Below are 21021 nucleotides of genomic sequence, written 5' to 3' on the forward strand. Positions count from 1 at the left end.
TATTTGAACGATTTAACTTTGGAATAATGTTCAAACTTTTTTACTTAGTAACGTTTTTAAAGCTAAGTGAACAGGCTTTTTCCAACACAACAAGAAAACTATATAGATTCGTCTACAGCACTTTGACAGTCGACCATTTCTAAACCTTCTCAATTCTAATCTAGACTAAACAGCCACCAGAGCAATTACTATTGTTCTAAAACTAAGCGTGTTAAAACTAACGTTATATAGGACACTCATGCGGCTTGGGTGAAAATTAGTGTATTGACGACCCTGAGGTATTAATCCACGGCTTTTAGTCTCAAAAGGGCTGTTTTACGTTACATCTTAAATCTACTGGCAACGCTAGCATCAGTAGGCCATTGTTGCTAACAACTATTGTGTAGCAGTAAAGAATACTGGTAAATGTACGCTGATTTTAACAACTTAACTTATTAACGCAACAATTATCACTCCATAGGACAACATAGGTAAGTTGAATTAAAATAAAGCATATTAGGGCATTATGCATAAGTATAAAAAAGCCATTCTACGTTTTCCAGTTACAGTAATACATTGTGTCGAAGATATTCATAGAAAACGACCGACCTTCAATTTTTTAAAAAATGGCTGAAATGAGTTGAACACTTATATTGAATTTTCTGGCATTGGGTATAAAGTAATTTGCTATTAGTGAGTAAATTATATCAGACTAACTTTTTGATCATATGTTCCAACACAAGTAAAACGAAATGAAAACGCAGTTCTCTTTATTTTATTTTTGAAAGTTTTTCCAGTTTTCTATTAACAAGGCCTGTCCACAATAGGATCATAACTCTGAGGTTATAACATTTAAAAAAAAACTAGACAGAAACATACATACGGAGCTCACTTTTCGATTCACGCACCTAACCTTCAGAAACAGAGAAATTGGAAATTACTTCCCTTATAAACCATTTTCTTGCAGAATTCAACATGAGTGCCTCAGAAGCCGAATATGAGTCATCGGAGACTGATTCTCCAGTCATTAGAACGAGACCAATTCCCCAGCAACAAAAAGTTAGCGGATCTGACGATGAGGGCTCTGAAAATGAAGACCAAGAAGAGTTTGAAGAAGAAGAAGTCGACGAACAACAAAAAGAAAACCCTCAATCAGAGAACAGAGTCGCAAAATCTACTGTTATGCCACCAGCGAGCGGCCCTGGTGCAGCAGTAACAGTACCCCAGCATCCTAAATATGATAAAATGGTAGAAGAAGCCGTCAAGGAACTGGTAGAGAACAAGCGAAGCGGAACGTCCATTCAGAAGATTTTAAAATTCATCACAAATAAATATTTGATTGCCGAGCCGAAAGCTAAATTTTTTTGTAAAAAATCCTTAGAAAAGGGACTCAAGAATGAAATGTACATAAAAACCAGCGGAGTTGGCTTCAGTGGATCAGTTAATTTCACGACCTCTTATAGGAAAAAACTAAAAGCTGAGCAAACCAAGTTACTAAAACCTAAGAAAACCAAAGAATCAAAAGTGAAACCCAAAGCCAAGCCGGCCGAGGCAAAAACTAAAAAAGATACGATCGCTAAAAAACGAGGACCTACCAGTAAGGCCGAGCCTAAAGTGAAACAAGCAGCTGTATCCAAGAAAGACAAAAATAACAATCCTGCACCCAAGACGGGTTCCAAAAATGCAAAAATAGCAAATACCAAGACCAAAATTTCCAAAACGGGAAAAGTGAGACTCTCTATTAACGCAAAAATTGCCCCACAACCTAAAGCCAAACCGAAAGTCACAGCCAAAGTTAAACCATCTGTTACACCGACGGAAAAGAAGCCGGCCAAGACTAAACCCAGTGCTGGGCCTTCTAAGGCAAAGACAACATCGTCTGAAGCAAAAGTTCAAGCTAAAAAGCCGAAAGTAAAATCTTAAAGATATTGAGTAATGTTTAAGTTTTGTATGCAGATGCGTAGGCTCTGTTATTCTGACAGTGTTGTTTGCTTTTAACTTGTTTTGTTTTATTTGTACTAAATACTTTGTTCAAACGCCCCTATTATGTCTAACTTATGTAATAACATGATAATGTGGTATGTCGCAGACCATAGAATACTAATGAAATAAACCAGTTAAATGTTATGGTATTACTTTTTTGTTTATTCATTTGCAAACATTTGTTCATTTTGCAGCAAGTAATGCTTGATAACTTTGCTCTAACAAACCCTATTCACAATCATTCTCCAACTCTACTTCCTCGTCTACTATTTCCAAACCTGACATCGTTTCTATTTCCGGAGTTGTTTCTTCTGGTTCACAAGCTCCTGCAGTATCTATAAACCTAACTCCAGCTACTCTGGAACCTCCTTTTGTTCTTCTGGGCCCCCGCCGGTTGAACTTTTCGTTCCAGTTTTTGTCTTGCGGCTCAATCCGATGTGTGTATTTTATGTGATTCGACAAGAAGTGGTTCTGACTGAAGCGTTGTGGGCAAATTTCACAACAAAATATTTTGTGACGGTCTTCGATATGACTTTCGAAGTGTTTTATGTAGACCTGACGTGTCGTAAGCTTTTTGCTGCATAAGCTGCATTCATATGGATATTGTCCTGTGTGACGGATCTCGTGCTTGTATAGCTCAGTCGTGGAGCTGAACCGCGACGGGCAGTATCTACACGGATAGTTCCTTTCGCTAGTATGGATACTTTTGTGTTTTCTAAGGTGAAAGCTTCGTTTGAACTTTTGACCACAAATGTCGCACTTATAACGGCGATCTTCCGAGTGCGATATCATATGCGAATAAAGATTTGAAGCTCCTGAAAATCTGACGTTACAGATTTTGCACTTATGTTCCTTGGGTCTATTATGGCGAGTGATACAATCGCGAACAATCGTTTCATGTTTATATTTTTTGCCACAGATTGGACAAGGAAAATTAGCTTCGGATTTGTGCCGTGCCATATGCACTGTGAGTATACTTTCCTGAGCGAATCCTACAGAACATTAAACGTTGATAAATTATGAAGAACAAAAAAATTTTAATTAACAAACCTTTTCCGCAAATTTCGCACATATGAGCCTTATCGTAGTAAACGTATCGTTGGTGACCTCGAAGATCTCTCGACGTTTTGTACCGCCGGTAGCATATAGGGCATTCAAAAGGTCTCTCCGTATCCGATGCGTCGTTATGGTAAATCTTTGGTCGTTTGGCATGAATCTCTAGTGAGTGATTATCTAAGGCATCCTGCGTTTCAAAGCCCTTACGACATCCACAACAGATAAAAGCCCCTCTTCCCATATGAGTAGCTTCATGCTCCTTCAATTCCTTCAAAGTGCGTCGTGAAACGCTGCACTTACTACAAGCGTAAAGTTTTCTTTTTGCAGCGCGTTGAAGGTGTTTTTGTAGCATACTATCACTTCGGAACGTTCTATAGCAGCCCCCACATTCAATAGACAACTCACCTTCCAGACTAGCGGTCGATATCGTTCGTTGCGGAAAGTGAACTTTTTCCTGGTGGTCGCGCAAATCGGCAGTAGAGTTAAAGATTTTAGGACAACCACAGCAACGAATTACGTTAAAATCGATGCTATTTTCTGATTTACTTTGCTTAGTTTTAAATTTCCGATATGGATAGCGCTCATGAGTTCTTACATCTTCAGCGTTTTCAAATCGTGTTAGGCACAGATTACATTGATATCGCGATGCTTGAAACTTTGAAGGATTCACTTCTCTATGTTCTTCTACATGCAGCAAAAGTTTACTAATCTCTAGACTGCTGAAATCACATCTGCAACATTTGAAGAGCTTGTCCGTATGAAACAACTTTTGGTGATTCAGAAGACCGCTGCTGGAGAAAAAAATGCAGCCGCAATAATTACATTTCTGGAGTGATTTTAAATTATTCTTTCCAGTCTTGTGAATCTTTAATTTGTAAGCACTGCTGAAGTTTCCAAAGCACACATTACACTGCACCTTTCCTTCCTCGGTAGTATCTATTTGATTGCGACGATGTAAACGAATTGAATGTTTTCTTAGCTCTAGTTCGGTTTTGTAAGATTTATCACACCCACAGCATCGATTAACGAGTTCATCTTCAATAACGGTGTCCTGAATGTCTATCGCACACATGTCTTCGACCAGTTCCTCTTTTATTTCCGTAATCTCTTCTCCGGTCTCTTGAACATCTTCTTCTGGATCATCTAGATACTCTATATCGAACATGCCATCTTGTTCATTTTCTTCACACTTGCCGCTATCTCTCGTATTATTAAACATAACAACGAGCGTTTCGTGTGCTTGCCGGCATTGCTCTCGTAAGTTATATGCATCTGCTAGTCGCGAGTAACATATAACGCAAATAAGTCTAGGGAGTTGACTTTCTTCAGATACCTAAAATGCTCAAATTTAAGCCTCGTTATCAGAGTAAACAAATCTTACCTCTAAGCCACATATAATTTGCAAAACATCTGGGATGGAAAATTCCTTAGAAGAAACTCAAATGAAGCTCAGAACTAAAGTTGATTTTTGTTATTTTAGTTACCTTCTTTTCCTCAAATATGTCAACCATGAGACAATCAATGTCCGTTGTGCCACCGGCTAAACATATGCGACAAATATTTTCCGAAATCTCCATAATTAAATGTTTGGTTTGCAATTATTTATGAGGATTGAAAAACACTTCGCAAATGATCAAATAAATATGTACATACATATTTATTTCTTCTTGTTCTTCTCATTCGAAGCTTTCTGTCACCCAGAGTGTCAGCTTCTGTTGTTGGGCAATGAGTATAAAAGAGAGGTGAGGAGGAAACTAGAGATACTCAGAGAGAGATAAGCGATGAAAAATACCGCTGATTTGGCATATCAGAGGTGCCAGATCTCTTCTCAAAGCGCAGTGTTGAATAACTTTTTTATTCGACTCGTATAACTTTTGGTGATAGTGGAAGTCCTGGGGAATGATAAAATGCATCACAAAAACCGTGAAGATGTTAAATTTTATGTTTATGCTTAATTTTATATACTATCATCATTATTTTGTAGACCATACAAAGGGGTTGTCAACCACCAGTTAAAAATCACTGTGATGAAGCAACTTTGGAGCATTCTCAATTCATTGTTTAACAATAGAACATGAAAAACGTGTAAAAATAAATATATTCTTTATTGAACCTTATTACAATACCTCTCAATGTGCTTCCTTTCTTGTTCGTTTGGCATGTTCGTTTGACTCACAACACTCTCTTCGCATATCTCTCCCTCTGAGTATTGCTAGAGAAAACCTAAGGGGAGACATCTGGCTTCTTACTCTTCTTCCTCACCCACCTTGATGATCCATGTTGTATTTTTCGTAAGTGATGCCATTCACTCGGAAAATACTTTCATCAGCATTAAGCACAATTCCTCCTGCAGGTAATAGTTTTATCTGTGGTTTTACCATCTGAGGGTTACCGGAGAATCTGTTTTACGTCCCCGTCGTACGGGAGGTGGCCTTTCTTTTCTCTTGAGCGAAGGACTAAAACACGCGGCGTATCAACTAAAATATCTTATTTATAACTAGGAATTTGACACGTTAAAATGTTGTACCGCTTCGGACTCTCTCGTTAACTCGACTGGTCGTTCGTCACTTTCCGGTTGCTGACGTTTGCTCAGTCACAATGGCAGCATAACTGCAGTTGGCGAGCTGAGTGACAATAACCGTGTTGCCGATCCAGTTGCTCACAACATCTCCCCCTTCAGTGAAGCTGGTACGCATCGAACCACTGGGGTTGTCTTCGGACTCGCGAAGAACGCCTTGGCAAAGGTACAGCTGGATCACTATCTGCTGAGAGGAACTCGGGCGATGTTGAGGATGGTGACTGGGATGACGAAGAGGACTCACGGGAATCTGACATTGGTGACCTCCAAACTTTCCCTGGTTGGTGCACCTGCTGCAATGGTGTTGACTGGTGAGACGGCGGTGCATTCAATGTTGATGCCTCACTCGCTACAGGGGAAGGAGCTGGAACGACACTGGGTTGCACTGCTGAGCAATCGGGCGATGACAAATTGCATGATTCAAGGAGAATGTCCAATGGTAACTTATTCTGGATGGAACCAGCTGAAATTGCTTCTGAAGAACTCCGATGTCGCATTTGATTAAAGTGGGAACGAATCATTCGTCGACCTTCAATCCAAACGTTGCACATTACGTTTCCGTTTCCAGAAAGCCAACTCCAAGTGTTTTTGGTGTAAACCTTTACGTAAACTTTGTCGTTTTTATCGAAAGAACGTTTGATTGGCTGATTTTCCTTATTTGTTGGTTTTCTAGTAACGAATGGACGCAGTAGCTCCAAACTTGTCCGTATACGACGACCGAACATGACTTCTGACGGGGATTTGCCTTCAGGAGCTGACGGGTTTGGGGTTGTGCGATAAGTAGCTAAAAAGGTATCCGAAGATTCCTGCATCGTTGCTCTTCCCTCGCGAATTTTTTTAATTGCACGTTTGAACGTATCGACGTAGCGCTCTGCTTGGCCGTTCGACTGCGGGTGATAGGGTGAAGTAGTGACGTGATCAATGCCGTTTTCGAGGCAGAACTGTCTGAACTCAGCACTGGTGAACTGGGACCCGTTGTCGCTGACCAAGGTTTCAGGCATTCCAAGGCGAGCGAAAAGACTGCGCAGAATGGTGATAGTAGCAACAGACGTCGTGGAACTGGTTTTTACTATTTCGACCCACTTCGAATAGGCATCCACCACAAGCAGGTAACTATCTCCTTCCAGTGGGCCCGCGTAGTCTACATGGACACGCTGCCAAGGGCTCACAACAGTAGGCCACGACTGTGGCAGTAGCTTAGGTGGACTTCGTGCTGCAGCTGCACAGTTGCGGCATGCACTAACATACGCGACAATATCATCGTCGATAGATGGCCAGTACACAAAACTTCGCGCAATGGCTTTCATACGCTGGATCCCAGGATGACCACGATGCAGTTGGTTGAGGCAACGCTTCCGGAAATCAGATGGAATAACCAGCCGCTCACCGAACATGATGGAGTTCTGGAAAGTTGTAAGTGATTCACGCCTATCGAAAAATCGTTGGACTTCCCTATCGGTTATAACCTTTCTAGATTGCGGCCACCCGTTTTGTATGAACTGGTAGACCTTACTGAGCACATGATCGGACTGTGTATGCTGCTGTACTATATTGAAACTGAGAGGCATATTTTCAAGAGAACCGTTTGCAACTGACTTGATGTCCTCTTCTAGTGTGATGCTGGCAATGGCGAAATCTTCTTCAGGCTTTACGTGATGATCAATCAGGCGGGAGAGGATATTTGCACTACCAAACCTCTCGGTTGGAACGTAAACGATTAGCTGTGTACACTGGTATGCCCTTTTTAGAACCGAATATGCGTAATAGAGGTGCGTGGTCGGTTTGAAGTATGAAACGGCGGCCAAACAACATTTTATGGAACTTAGTAACGGCAAATACTATAGCGAGACCTTCACGATCGGGTTGACTGTAGGACTGCTCAGCGGATGTCAATGCTCTAGATGCATGCTGTACGACTTTAATGGATCTATCTGGAAGCTTGTGGCTGATAGTAGCTCCTACTCCGACGGACGACGCATCCGCCGAAACGATAATTTCTAAGTCCGGGTTGTAATGCGTTAGCAACAGATCAGAAGCAAGAATGTTCCTAAAAGCTTGGAAGGATTTCTGGCAGGCGGGCGATCAGATGAACTTCTTTCCCGCTATCAGCAGCTCATCCAGCGGGTATCTAAGAGTTCGCATTCCAGGAACAAACTTGCCGTGATAGTTGATAGCCCCCCAAAAAGGAACGAACACCAGTGACATTCATGGGAGCTGGCATACGGAGAATAGCGTCGATCTTGGCTGGATTTGGTTGAATCCCTTGGCCATCGTAGAGATGACCCAAGTACTTAATCTGCCGTTGACCAAATGCACACTTTTCAGCTTTTATTGTGAATCCATATTCTTGGATGCGTTGAAGCACTGTATGCAGGTTGCGCGTATGCTCCTCTTCATTTTCGCCACCGACAAGAATGTCGTCAAGGTAGCCACTGGTACAACTCAACCCTGCCAGCATTGTATCGATTAGCTGTTGAAAAGCACCCGGCGCAGCCTTGACGCCGGGTGGTAATCGATTGTAGCGGTACAGACCACGATGTGTGTTGATGGTCAGAAGCTCACGGGAACGCTCATCGACCTCAACCTGCAGAAATGCATCTGAGAGATCGATTTGGCTAAACACTACATTTTGCCAGTTTAGCAAAAATGTCCTGAGGGAGGGGTAACGGGTACTGGTGTGGCTGCAAAGCGTCATTAAGCCCAGTCGAATAATCGCCACAAATTCGAATGGCACCGCTTGCCTTACGCACGACGACGATCGGTGCTGCCCATTCGGATTACTCAACCGGCGTGATAATGCCCGCGCGTTGTAACCGATTAAGTTCTTCATCGACGATGGCGCACATCGCGTATGCTACCGGTCTTTTTGGACGAAAAACCGGTGTATGATCCGCTTTTAGTGTAAACTTAACCTTCACCTTTGTACACAAACCTGGTGTGTCACTAAAAACAGCTGGGAATTTGGACTTCAGGATTGAAACGGAACGGAAACGGGTTACAAATACTGTCAATTGGAACAGACCCAAGTTGGAAACTGTCAAACATGTCGGATCCTAGAAGGTTCAGTTGCAGTTGTGAAACACGAATAACCGCTTTTCTGGTAGATCCGGCAACGGTCATGCTGGCGCAAAACTCACCGTCCATGGGGATAACGTCTCGGGATGCTGCTTTTGCATTAACAGTTACTGGGACAAGCGCTGGGCTTCCCACCTTCCGCCAGGTGTTTCTGCTAATAACGGTGATGTCGGATGCAGTATCAAGCTGTAAGCGTACATTGGTTCCACCTAGACCGACAGATACGAATCTGCGTCGCTTGTGAACGCTGCACACGTTAACAACAACCAACTTACTGTGTACGGATGTCTTCCTCCTTTGTCGCGTAGATTTACGAGATTTAATTGCGCTGCCACAGTAGCCTTCACGGTGTCCAAACTGACCGCATTCATTGCATTTGTGTTTCTTAAATGTGCAGTCCCGAATGTAATGCATCGATCCGCACAACCAACAAGGTGTTTGCGGCAAACGCTTTGTTCCACTCGTTGATGCCTTTGAGAAATCAGCATTCCGCTTCCTGAATCGATGACGCTCGAAATTTTGTTTTACGGTATGAATCTGGTCAAAGGACGTTGCCCGCTCAATCATCGCATTATCATGCTTTGAATTGTGCAGACGTTGGCACTCCTCGGAAAGCTGTTCAAGTGTGACATCAGTTCGCTCTTCGATTTTCGATAGCAATCGGGTTCTGATTTCAGCATCACTTTCCGCTTTTAGGCCGCAAACGTACACCAGACATTTAAACTGTTCTTCGGAAAGCTTGCCTAACCCAAATTCCATAACGATTTATTGACTCTACAGGCATAAGCTATGTGGTCTTCAGATTGATTTCTAGCGATCTGTAGGCAACGATATCGACGACTTATTACCGACTCTTTCGCACCAAAAAGATTTTTAAGCTTTTCCACTGTTTCGTCGAATGAACAATCTTTAGGAAGTTTTGGAAGGATAAAACTAACGTATCTTTCATGCTCCGCTAAACCGAGTTTTCGCAGAAGTAACCGTTCCTTCGCTTCGTCTTCCAAGCGGGCGGCATCTTTTGCAAACAGATCGTCATAACGAGAGTACCATGCACCAAATGTGACAATGTTGTCTGCATCATACCGAAATTCCTTTATATTACTCGCTAAAGAGTCTAAAATTTGCTCCGGATTCGGTGGGACGTTCACCCTTATCGACGAAGCAATACTCTGGAAGAAATCGTGCTTCCGCTTTTCGTTTTGCTGCTGCCACTGCTGTTGTTGTACTTGCAACTGCTGCTGTTGCATTTGATGTTGACGCTGCTGCACATCGTGATTTTGCAGCATTTGCACTAGAGATGGTCGGGTATGGAAAATTTGTTACCCGTACCCGACCCGTACCCGACTAATCGAAAATTTTCAAACCCGTACTCGACCCGAACCCGTAGTCTGGTTTATTTAAAATACCCGTACCCGACCCGAACCCGAAAAATATCTATTCCAACTACCCGTACCCGAAAGAAAACAACGCCGAAATTGCTTGAACCCGACCCGTACCCGACCCGTCCTGGATTTTTTTTTAAATACCTGGGTACCTCGCACGTTATATGCACTAATTGTCATATGTGGTTTCTCGAGATGATGGCCGGAGTTAGACAAAAGCCGAGTGTGAATGTGAACGCATGTTAATGAACCCAGAGTTCCAGGCGGATGGTCCACTATAAGGAAGAGGTCCACTATGAAAAGTGCATGTCTGGTAAAGTTAAAAAAACGACGAGTTTTATGTGAACATCGCAGCAACCTGAAATCTTAGTATTATAATAAAGTCAAAGTTAATATTGTTTATAACTTGAGAAAAATTTAATAATTCATTTGCCTTTACCAAAAACCTGTAATTTTTTAGTACAGATTCGGTGTCATCGATTCAATCTAAAAATCGTTATAACACAGATATTCCTGTACATCCCTGGTCACAGTGCAGACAAAGACTATGCTATCGCTGTCAAATCTCATATACAAATTTGCTTCGTGCCAAACTTCTCAATGCACAGTAGGGAATCGGTGGCCATCCGCCTGAAATTTTTTTACGTCAGCTGTTTCATAATATTTTTCCTTTATTGCTATAACATTCAAGTGCCTGAATCCAAAATGTGGGTGCAATATCATGAGATCTGTTTTTTTATACCTTTTCGAAGTTTGGCATACTGACGTTTTTTGACATATGTTTAAAAAAAAAATTCATTACTTTGAAACAGCTTCAATGATAGCTTGGATTTTTTTGGTGTCAAAGAAAAAGTTGATTCGTAGTTAGTTTGTATTACCTATTTTGTTTTAATTAAAAAAAAAAATTCCGCAAAATTTGGTTGATTTGAGGGGTTGTACAAAAGCTACGTAATTTGTTTCTGTGAGGAGAACGCCCTGTTGCTAAGGGGAAAAGTGCCAAAATCATTAATAATTAGGTCACGTGCTTTATGAACGGCCCCAAATAAAAAATGGAATGGAGATTGGTGTTCAGCACCCCACAATTAAGTTAATACCATAATTTTATCGACACTAATCGATTATCGACACTAAGAAAACACCTAGGTTTGAAATGTTAAAAATTAAATTCTCATAATGCACAAAAATCAAATTACCCGTACCCGACCAATTGAGAGTTTTTCAAACCCGTACCCGACCCGAACCCGAAGCCTTGGTTTTTAAATTACCCGTACCCGACCCGAACCCGTAAAATATTTTTTTACGTTACCCGAAACCCGACCTGAACCCGTCGGGTACGGGTTTAGGGTAAAAATACCCGTACCCGACCATCTCTAATTTGCACCACAGCTGCTAGCAAACCTTCGACGGAGTTCACTGATACTGGCGCTGCATGCTGTTGAACTGGATGAGAAAACCGTTGCTGTCCGGAAGATGTCGGAATGAACTGCTGTTGACGGACCGGCTGGCCTAGAGTTCCCTGGGAAGTATCCATCTGCTGCTGCTGAGGTGGGAACCGGGATGGGTCGACATCATGAGTTTGGTCGTTTTCCATACTTCTCCGGCGCTTTTTGCACGCGGGTGACCGAATTTTCCGGTTAGGTTTTCTTCACTCACGAAATTGAGAAAAAATCCGTTTTATCGTCGCCACTTTTACGTCCCCGTCGTACGGGAGGTGGCCTTTCTTTCTCTTTAGCGAAGGACTAAAACACGCGGCGTATCAACTAAAATATCTTATTTATAACTAGGAATTTAACACGTTAAAATGTTGTACCGCTTCGGATTCTCTCGTTAACTCGACTGGTCGTTCGTCACTTTCCGGTTGCTGACGTTTGCTCTGTCACAACGGCAGCATAACTGCAGCTGGCGAGCTGAGTGACAATAACCGTGTTGCCGATCCAGTTGCTCACAACAATCTGCATATTTAATATCCTTAAAATCAAACGTGTAATCCATCAGTGATTATGATTCAATCATTGACCCATCTGAATTGTGCTCCTCGCACAAGCAATATGCCTGAACAGATATGTTCCAAACTTTACCCAGAACGGATTCAAAAGTAAAAATAAGCTTACACTACACTATTTACTTCCGACATTGAGCAGCGGTATCCTTTTCTTATGCTTCACAAAACCGGATTGACTCCTTGCGCACTTTTAAATCTTATGGTAATTGATATAAGTGATTATCCAAGTCGGATCTCTTACTTCACCCGTATTCGTACGCTTTGCACTTTATTTTGAATGCTCATTTGAAAATATTCTAGATGATAACAGGTGACATGTTGTTCAGCAACACTGCAAGCAAGCCTGATGATATATTTTAACGCACTCGGGGTTTTCAATTTCAACCAATCAGCGAGTGGTTCCCAAAGTGGATGCAAATCTATACCCAGTTGTCTCCCCTTAGGAGGAAACTTGCTAACACTTGCACGCGCCCCCCTGCTCGTCCCCCTTTGCCCAGAGTTGATGCCAAATAGTGACGTAGCTATTTGGATTTACCTGGCAGGGAGAAACGGATACGAAGCTGTGTGAGTGTCAAAATGAACCAGAATAAGATGTCATTGACTGTCAATTTAAACCAAGGAAAAAAAAAGAATTTTTTTGCGATGAGTATTATTATAACTAAAAGGTATCGCGTTGCTCGAAAAAATATTCATCGCAAACAGTTTTTGTATTCATTGTCGTTTTACAAAATATTTTGATTTGATTTTGCGTAAAATAATAAATTTCATAAGCTTTAAGTAATAATCATGCTAGCGTACTTCGTTTATTAAACTTGCGCTTCTCATGATTTAAGGCTTTAGTTACAATTTCGAACACACTTCATTACGATCGAACTCAAAACTCTGAAAAAACTTTTATACAACGGCAAATTAGAAAAAACAGACTCGAAAAATTAGTCTGTAATATTTGCACATACAGTATTCCTTCGTTTGAGTCATGCATGCGTTACAGCAAGAAGATAGTTACACGCTCTCAGAGAACGACGCATGTGCGTGTTCACTGTTTTGAGTGTAGTATTCGTTTCTCCCTCCCAGGAGTCCCAGGTAAAAACCAAACTAATATCCAGAGTCGTCAGGGCCTAGGCTAAACTATATATATATATATATATATATATATATATATATATATATATATATATATATATATATATATATATATATATATATATATATATATATATATATATATATATATATATATATATATATATATATATATATATATATATATATATATATATATATATATATAGACCTGCGGAATGAATCGCAGCGAGCCAAAACAACTGTCAAATGAGCGAGCCAAAATGAACATAATGAAAAATTTGTATCAAACAAATAACAACAATATAAAAAACCAGCGATTCCAGTGTTGCTGTCATTCACTTCGCAGGTCTATATATAGTGTTTATAGGCTAAAGGCCTAGAGTTGAAGTTTGACCGACTGTCATAAAAAGCTCCAATCGAACTGTCAAAACTCGTTCCAATCGAACATCAGCAATGTTAAAACTATGATGAAAAGACTGTTGACTGTTCGATTGGAACTTTTTAGTGACAGTCGGTCAAACTTTAACTCTAGGGCTTAAATATAGGCTCCCTAGCATAGGGAAACGGGGAAAACAAGATGTGCAGATTTGCCTGCAGAACGCAGATTTTGAGAGGCTGTGTGCAGATTTTTATTGATTCGCAGATATTTGCAGATTTTCCATAATTTCTGCAGATTTTTGTCAGAGTCAAAATGTGTGCAGGTTTTTGCCTACTTTGGCCTGCGCGAGCGAAATTCTTCCAGTCACGGATAGATTTTTTTCAGATTTCAAGCATTTTTTTCCGGTTTTTTCGAGCAGTTACAAACATTTTTCAAAAACATCTGGCATCTCTGCCCAAGCAGTACACTGTAAATAAAAATAACGTCGAAGTAAAGTGATTTGCTGTTGAATTCGCACTACTTGCCTTGCATTTCAAAGTTGAATGAAAATCTTTCGAAATATATTAACCAACAGCAAATCACTTTAATTTCTGTTGTTATGTTCATCTTTGTTGATATGCCTATAATTGAGGTACGGAATGTCGGTCAGTTGATTAGTTATATCGATTTACAATAAATTCAAGAGACTCCTTTTTATTTTAGATTTATCATTTATATTTTATTTTAGATTTTTAATTTAATAACAAGATGATCATAGAGATGATCCCTATCACTGTATCGATGCAACCGATTTCAGGATCTGTAAAAGTAGCGTTTTATTGTTACTTTAATTCAAATGATTCAATAAAACTTACGCTCAAATAAATTTTTGTTCTCTGGGTAAACGTGCTGCTTGCACCGTTCGCCATCGTCACTATTTTTGTTTCACTTTGTGGTTTTGACGTTTGTCAATTGGAATTTCAGCCGTAATTCAATTGATTTAAACAGTGGTGATAATACAAGAGATATTCATTATAATATGATGGTGATTTGCATTAACCTGTTTTCAACGCAAGATCATTTCATTGGAAAGTGTTAATCTTTGAGAAATCAACACTAAATCACTTCAACTTGCAGTGTGATGAACGAATTGAGTCAAGTGCAAAAACACTGTGACATTTTTTTATAGTTTGGCTCAGGGATACCAAATGTGCAGATTTGTCTGCAAAACGCAGATTTTTGGAGTCCGTGTGCAGATATTTATTGATTTGCAGATATTTGCAGTTTTCTCACGGTTTCTGCAGATTTTTGTCAGAGTCTCCTTATAATTGCGCAGATTTTCTGAAAATGTGTGCAGATTTTTACAGACTTTTGCCTACGCGAGCGAATTTTTTTCGGAAAACGGATAGATTTTTTTCAGATTTCGAGCACATTTTTCCGGATTTTCGAGCAGTTGCAGGCATTTTTCAAAAACATCTGGCATCTCTGGTTTGGCTCCAGAGGTCAGAAATTCGCTAATCGTTGTGGAAATTGCCGAATTTAAGTACCTATGTAATTCTATGAAACAAACCCTATTGTTTCTTTGTTAGCAACCAAATCCTACTCCTACAACATAATTACATTATTAATATTACGATGTCATCAAGAGCAGTGTCTACTATACAACAAGTTAAAATACTGGCCGAAAAAAACCGCGGTAGTTTCAAAACGGTTAAACAACGTAATAGCCCTTCAAAAAAGGTATAAAGGTATTCATATAAAACTCGTATTCAAATATCAGCCGTAAAAATATAATTAAAATTGACGAATAATAGAAGATGCACAGTTTACGATTGGTTATTTGTATACGAACTCGACGTGCAGACCTCTATTGTTTGTTTCTTTTATAACAAAACTCCGAATTTGAAGCAGAAGTCGTCACCATTTGTATGGCGACGAATTCGGCGCGTTCAGTTTCAAGAGAAACATTTAATTTGCACTGCACTGAAATCCAAATAAAATATAATAACTACTACTTTTCTGCAGTCTAAGAAAGTGAAGGTTTGCCATACAATAGTAGCAGACATGGAAGTAACGGCTTTGGATAAACAAAAAAAAACCACTACCCCTTCTGACAACCCTTATGCTCGGGAAATATTTATGAGTAAAACAAATGTCGAAGAAATTGTGCAAGCATTGACAAAAGAAAATTCCAAATCGCAATTATGGGATGCGCACAAGCGACACAAGAAAGAAAAAGGGTACCGGGAGAGATTATACCGTTTCTATGCCGAGGAGCCAAAGTTGAGAGTTCGGGATCCATTGTATAAGCTACAGTTTAGAAGCTCGTACTATCAATATCGGTTCTTTTTGGCGTTGAAAAAACCGTTGTACAGCGAGGCCGAATATAAAACTTACTTGATGCAGCTGCAGGCAGCTGGGATGAGAGAGTGTATGGTCAATATGCGAAAAAATAACATCGTGCTCAAACTGGAGGACAAGATTATACCACAAGTAATTTGATACTTTAGATTTGTTTTTAATATGTTGGTAATGTTTACGTGAAACTGATTTTTCAGGTACGAAGCAAGTTTCCGCGTTGTTGGAGTGGAAAACTAGAAAAATTATCTCTCTATGTGATGGATGCTTATCAGCGAAAGAAAGAAAAAGCGAAAAAAAGAATGCTCATGGATGCAACTGATTCTATAATACCACAGAATGATCACGTTGTGAATGATTTTCTAAAGTGCTCTAACGCTTCCGATATAGGTTCTGCGAGACAAATTAATAGCATTATTCCTTATATCGACTTTCATCTTGAACATTATAAAGCATTTGGCTGGTTGGAGTTTAATAATAACAATCTCAACAAACAGTATAAAATGAGAGAGTCTGGTGAAACTTCTGCTACTGTTACAGTACCAGTGCCCATGGAATCTCCAGGGATTTCCAATAGTTCTGATACGATGAATTCTTTAAATTCTGAAATGGAACATATGAGAGCTGAAATGGCAATGACACAGCCTACAAGTGAGCTTCTGTTACCTGGATCGTGTTTTACCGATACTATAGATGTTATTAATGCTCTGAGTACTACAGAGAGGGATTCTGTGAATGTGGCGGCTACTGTGACAGTTGAAACACAGATGCCGGACGACAAAACAAAGCGGGTCCAATCTGCCATTGCAATTACATCCAGTGGCGCCGTGCCAATGGCGCAAGAAAATTCGAATCTTCAGATCGAAATAACCGATTCGACAGATCAAACGAAAAAATCTTCTAATATTCAAAATACCAGCTCAGCAAAGACGAGCAAACAGCCTACAAAAACAATTTCTTCTAATATTCGGACAACCCTGACTAGATTTGATCAACAAAAGAGTCCTCCACCTACCATAGCAAAAGCCTCTAGCACTCCATCATTTCATGGAGTGGTTCCTAAACCACGAAAAATATCTTATGAATCAGATTCACAAAATGAGATAAATTCATCAATGACCCATGGGCTGAATAGTATACCGGGCTCAATGCCAAACACAGAAAAGTTTTGTCCTCCGGTTTGCTCTACTCAAATATCCGAACAGCAACAGCAGCAAAATGAATCGAGTCATTTCTTAATAACACCAGCACAGCCAGAGGTTTATGAAATACCCGACTCTCCCTCAAGTCCGGCAAATGAATCCATTGTTCAGAATACCAGTTCCAAAACAGCAAATTCTTATACTTTGGAATATATGCGCAATTACTCTAATATAGATCAGCTTGTGATCGAGAAAATCAAAGGAGCGGATTCAAACCTCGCTGAAAAGCGTCTTTTGATGTTAGATAAGTACGTGGAACGATTCTACAAACGTGCGCGTGGCTTTTTATCTATTAATATTTTCCCAGAAGGCTTGAAGCTTCTAACAAGTGAAGAACGGATTGAAAAGAATAAGAGTGCCAATTTAAAACAAGTTCCATCAGTAATCGCTACCGAGAAATGTATATCATGTATATCTAATTCACCGCCGGTCCAATTAGTATCTGATAAGGCAAATGCAGCTATACCATGTGTTACACAAAACTCAAGTTTAATTTCGGAAACAATACCAAATACGGAAGATTTCTGTCCTCCAATTTGTTCTACACAACTTCCTGAACCATTAGAACATCCAACATCATTATTTAATTCAAACCTACACCATTCTACCAGTCAAAATCTTCAGTTACAAACTGTACAAGTGTCTACTTCTCGACGCAGTGTAGAATCGTCACCGCAGAACATAACACACCTAACAGAAACTTCCATGCAATTGATTCCTACACCATCGACTCATCACAGCTCGATACCTTTTGCTCAAAATCAACATCTTCGGAATAAGCCGGATAGTGCATCAGAATCATCCGACTCCAATATTACTGTTCTTCACAACAGTAAAAAAGCCCATGACGTAACTATCAAACAGGAGAACAATATTTCTGATTACGGATCTGACGTTGAATTCCAAGAAATGGTAAATAACGTGATTTGCTTGAGTGACGACGATGATGAGTCTAATCATGTGGACGCTAATGAGTTAATTGATCGACATTCCAAACAACCAGGTCATGAGCCTATGATACTTCCAATAATTAGAGATCAAATTCAAGAACTATTTACGGGTAACCTTGACAAAACGTTGTCTCAAAATAGCTCCAATAGCGGCGTAGATGCGCGGTCTGAAGTTCAATCTACAAGTTCACCTAACAACGGATCAGTTTGCGCAGAATGTTTGGGGTTTCGCTAGCTCACTGGTAAACGAAATTTATTAGTAAATTAATAACTCCTTTTTGTACAGTTCTGTTATTTTTAATTACCCTTACATACCTTGACACTATTTTTTTTTTCAGCCGCAAATCACAAGTAACATCTAGTAATTCAAATCTGTTGAACCCCAAGTTTCAACATCAACACGATGAGTCATCTACCCGTCATACTCAATTACGAATAGTAGCACCAATCAATAGTAGGACTGAAACAATACCCCAACGTTGTAGCACATGGTTAGGCAAAAGTCGTTGGTGCTATTCCAGCTTCCTAACACGAATCGAGATCCTTACGGTGCAGTTCTATCGGAACCCGTCTGCATATCAACAGCGACATCATTTAAAGATAACGCTGAAATACGGATCTTGCCGTTTCACTGTTACCGACTACGAAGTACGTAAACTGTTGAACCTTACCGGCGCAGATCGAGGATGGCTCGCACTAACTAGAGTTCTTAACAGGGTTGGACGATTCCATTATAATAAATTTGGGCAGTCTACGAGCCGGATTGATTTTAATCTCATGAGTATCAGTGATAAGTTATTGTATTTGTTTTTTAGTACCTTTCCCGTTTCTATCCAGGATGCGGGCTGGGTTATAAATTCTCGAAACAATTTGGCGGACTTTTACGAAGAACCTGTAAATTTAGAGAAGTTTAACTTTGTTATGCATTATTCCGGTTTCGAAAAAAGAGCCACTAGTAATAGTATTAATTTAAGTGAGGGTGTATGTCCCTATGTTGTAAAACGAATGCGTCAAATCAACGATAAGTTTGTGTAGTTTTCGTTCGATACATGTTAATAAAAACAAGAATTATTTCACACAACTGTCTGATCTAGCGTTTCTCTTGCGTGGCAAGCTACATATCTTTCTATAAGAAATAAAAAACATTTTCTACAAATATTGAAGTTTGGTTTTAAATTATCGACTATAATAACATACCGTAAAAGATGGATCCAGTATTCAATTTATATTTTGCAGTTGAATAGATTACAACAAATGTCTTGCATTTAGTTATTGGAGGAATAACAGACGCCGTGACAACAGATCGAATCTATTGCATTCGAGAGATGCTTTTTTGTGGTAAACGCATTTTGTTTGTTAATCTCACGAGTTTTGGTATTGCTAACACTGAGATGTGCTCATTTTATAATGAGAAATTAACTAAAGTTGGAAAGAGATTCAATAATCTGTGTTGCACGCGTAAAATAATTTCTCAACAAACTGATATATCCTGTAGCTATATTTTTTGCAAATATAGTCATATATTTAGAGAATTTTCTGCTTGTAATATAGGTACAGAACTTTTGTTAAAAGTTATGAACTAAATCCATGGGCCTTTAGAAATTACTTTTGAAACATAAAAACATTTCATTTAACGTACATCTTTACGACGCGTTACGAAAGCGAACTTGCGTGTAACTATTGTGGAATCGTTTTTCATCGACCATTGTTGCTACTTCGTGAAGCCACCTGCGAACTTCTGCACGAGGAAGACGCTCCCGCTGTTCTGGAGGGAGCGTACGTTTTAACCATTTCATTCTCGATAGTGATGAGGTAATCTGGACACTCTTTAATATGAGCAGTCATTTCCGTTTTGTTGACTAGATGAGTAGCATTAAAGGGACAGGGTTCCAGTTGCTTGTTTGTATGTTGCTTCTTACATTTGATGATATGATACGGTAAACGATAGCGCACGATGCGATGTTCCCTATTGTAAGGACAGCTGATAAGCTCGTCATCCATGATTTGACCTAGAATTAATTATAGCAAAGTGGACGACAAAATCAATGACCGCGCTATTTTACTCACCTTTTGCAATTTAAGATGTTTTGTAAAAACAGGAAATATATACCTACAATGGTAATTTAATGTGCAGAATGCCGACTAACAACGAGGATGCAGAAATGCCATATGATTTTAAAAAGCGATGTTTGTAGCTACTCGATAATCAAAAAAAAATTGCTGAAATTGTAGAAAATCCACTTGCAATTACGAAAATCGAATTTGCACACGCAAAACCTCAATCCATTCGTAAAAAATCTTCAGCAAATCTAAATATGTATACGGATTTCTTAAATTTTATCGACAAATCTTTACATCTGGTATCCCTGCAAAAATTAATTTTTGTTTTGTTTCTTTTGTTTTTAAAGCATTCAAATAATTTGTAGCGATGTGCGATACTTTATCGATGCCGCGGGTATCGATACTTTTCTTTCGATATATCGAGTATTTGGCATCGATGCTTCAGCAAGCAATATTATCGGATATCGATATATTTTCATTTGATACTCGAAAAATATCGGAAGAAAATTCGCGTTGGCGGTGTTGCTGATATTTGCATGTGAAAACATGGGAAAGAAGGAAGGAAATATTCTTTTGTTGTCACGCACATTATGACAATTACATACGAGATTTCCCGCAGGTGCAAAAACCCTTGAAAATCTCTTCTAACGCTCTCAACACCGTCAACACGAAATTGTGGATTTTGTGCGACGAAGAGCAAACAAAACAGCGCGATTTTTGTATCTTTCTCAAAGCGTGGCTTTGAAGCATGCACACGTAAATTCGCTATCGATGAACTGAAAAGTTTACAACACAAATTGGTTTTTTGTGAAAATATTTTTTTTTTTAATTTTTCTACTTCTTACATGCCCGACGAAGATAGTTTTAGCACGAAAAGATTCAGCGACTTCTTTACTTAGAAATCAGTGCCAACGGTGCTAGGGAAAAAGTTTACTTTCGGAAAACCGGTAT

The 21021-nt window shown here is 39.6% G+C and overlaps 3 protein-coding genes and 1 long non-coding RNA gene across 10 annotated transcripts; 2 read left to right on the forward strand and 2 right to left on the reverse strand.

Moving 5' to 3' along the window:
- The first annotated feature begins 156 nt into the window (after nucleotides 1–156).
- On the forward strand, nucleotides 157–2114 carry LOC129731809 (histone H1-I-like). Of its 6 annotated transcripts, none has more exons than XR_008729089.1 (3): nucleotides 157–470; nucleotides 543–672; nucleotides 768–940. XR_008729089.1 is itself a non-coding variant. In XM_055692128.1 (3 exons), exon 3 carries the CDS (start codon nucleotides 955–957, stop codon nucleotides 1900–1902), a length of 948 nt encoding a protein of 315 aa, XP_055548103.1. In that variant the 5' UTR covers nucleotides 330–470; nucleotides 543–672; nucleotides 947–954; the 3' UTR covers nucleotides 1903–2114. The 6 variants fall into 6 exon arrangements, 5 of the variants coding, with proteins under 5 accessions (XP_055548102.1, XP_055548103.1, XP_055548106.1 ...); XM_055692128.1 differs by lacking the exon at nucleotides 768–940 and adding an exon at nucleotides 947–2114 and having other exon boundaries at nucleotides 330–470; XM_055692131.1 differs by lacking the exon at nucleotides 768–940 and adding an exon at nucleotides 947–2114 and having other exon boundaries at nucleotides 330–470; nucleotides 543–658.
- Nucleotides 2104–4727, reverse strand: LOC129731808 (zinc finger protein ZFP2-like). Its single transcript, XM_055692126.1, has 4 exons — nucleotides 4503–4727; nucleotides 4400–4444; nucleotides 3013–4351; nucleotides 2104–2954 (listed from the first exon to the last, which is right to left on the reverse strand). Exons 1-4 carry the CDS (start codon nucleotides 4593–4595, stop codon nucleotides 2191–2193), a joined length of 2241 nt encoding a protein of 746 aa, XP_055548101.1. The 5' UTR covers nucleotides 4596–4727; the 3' UTR covers nucleotides 2104–2190.
- Nucleotides 4728–14990: 10263 nt separating this feature from the next.
- Nucleotides 14991–19167, forward strand: LOC129731304 (uncharacterized). Of its 2 annotated transcripts, none has more exons than XM_055691183.1 (4): nucleotides 14991–15239; nucleotides 15525–15992; nucleotides 16058–18251; nucleotides 18348–19167. In XM_055691183.1, exons 1-3 carry the CDS (start codon nucleotides 15135–15137, stop codon nucleotides 18242–18244), a joined length of 2760 nt encoding a protein of 919 aa, XP_055547158.1. In that variant the 5' UTR covers nucleotides 14991–15134; the 3' UTR covers nucleotides 18245–18251; nucleotides 18348–19167. The 2 variants fall into 2 exon arrangements, with proteins under 2 accessions (XP_055547158.1, XP_055547159.1); XM_055691184.1 differs by having other exon boundaries at nucleotides 15111–15247.
- On the reverse strand, nucleotides 18769–20406 carry LOC129731306 (uncharacterized). Its single transcript, XR_008728995.1, has 3 exons — nucleotides 20077–20406; nucleotides 19649–20018; nucleotides 18769–18901 (listed from the first exon to the last, which is right to left on the reverse strand). It is a non-coding gene; the product is annotated as an uncharacterized LOC129731306 (long non-coding RNA).
- Nucleotides 20407–21021: the final 615 nt, after the last annotated feature.

The sequence above is a fragment of the Wyeomyia smithii genome, chromosome 3 (genome assembly GCF_029784165.1).
Source record: "Wyeomyia smithii strain HCP4-BCI-WySm-NY-G18 chromosome 3, ASM2978416v1, whole genome shotgun sequence".
NCBI classification, from domain to species: domain Eukaryota; kingdom Metazoa; phylum Arthropoda; class Insecta; order Diptera; family Culicidae; genus Wyeomyia; species Wyeomyia smithii.

Coding starts and splice junctions, on each gene's coding strand:
- LOC129731808 (XM_055692126.1), bottom strand. CDS start 4,595: ATGGAGATTTCGGAAAATATTTGTCGCATATGTTTAGCCGGTGGCACA. Junction 4,445..4,502: donor ACATATTTGAGGAAAAGAAG/GTAACTAAAATA, acceptor GTTTCTTCTAAG/GAATTTTCCATCCCAGATGT. Junction 4,352..4,399: donor AAATTATATGTGGCTTAGAG/GTAAGATTTGTT, acceptor TGAGCATTTTAG/GTATCTGAAGAAAGTCAACT.
- LOC129731809 (XM_055692127.1), top strand. CDS start 955: ATGAGTGCCTCAGAAGCCGAATATGAGTCATCGGAGACTGATTCTCCA.
- LOC129731304 (XM_055691183.1), top strand. CDS start 15,135: ATGTCATCAAGAGCAGTGTCTACTATACAACAAGTTAAAATACTGGCC. Junction 15,240..15,524: donor GTAATAGCCCTTCAAAAAAG/GTATAAAGGTAT, acceptor ACTTTTCTGCAG/TCTAAGAAAGTGAAGGTTTG. Junction 15,993..16,057: donor AGGACAAGATTATACCACAA/GTAATTTGATAC, acceptor CTGATTTTTCAG/GTACGAAGCAAGTTTCCGCG.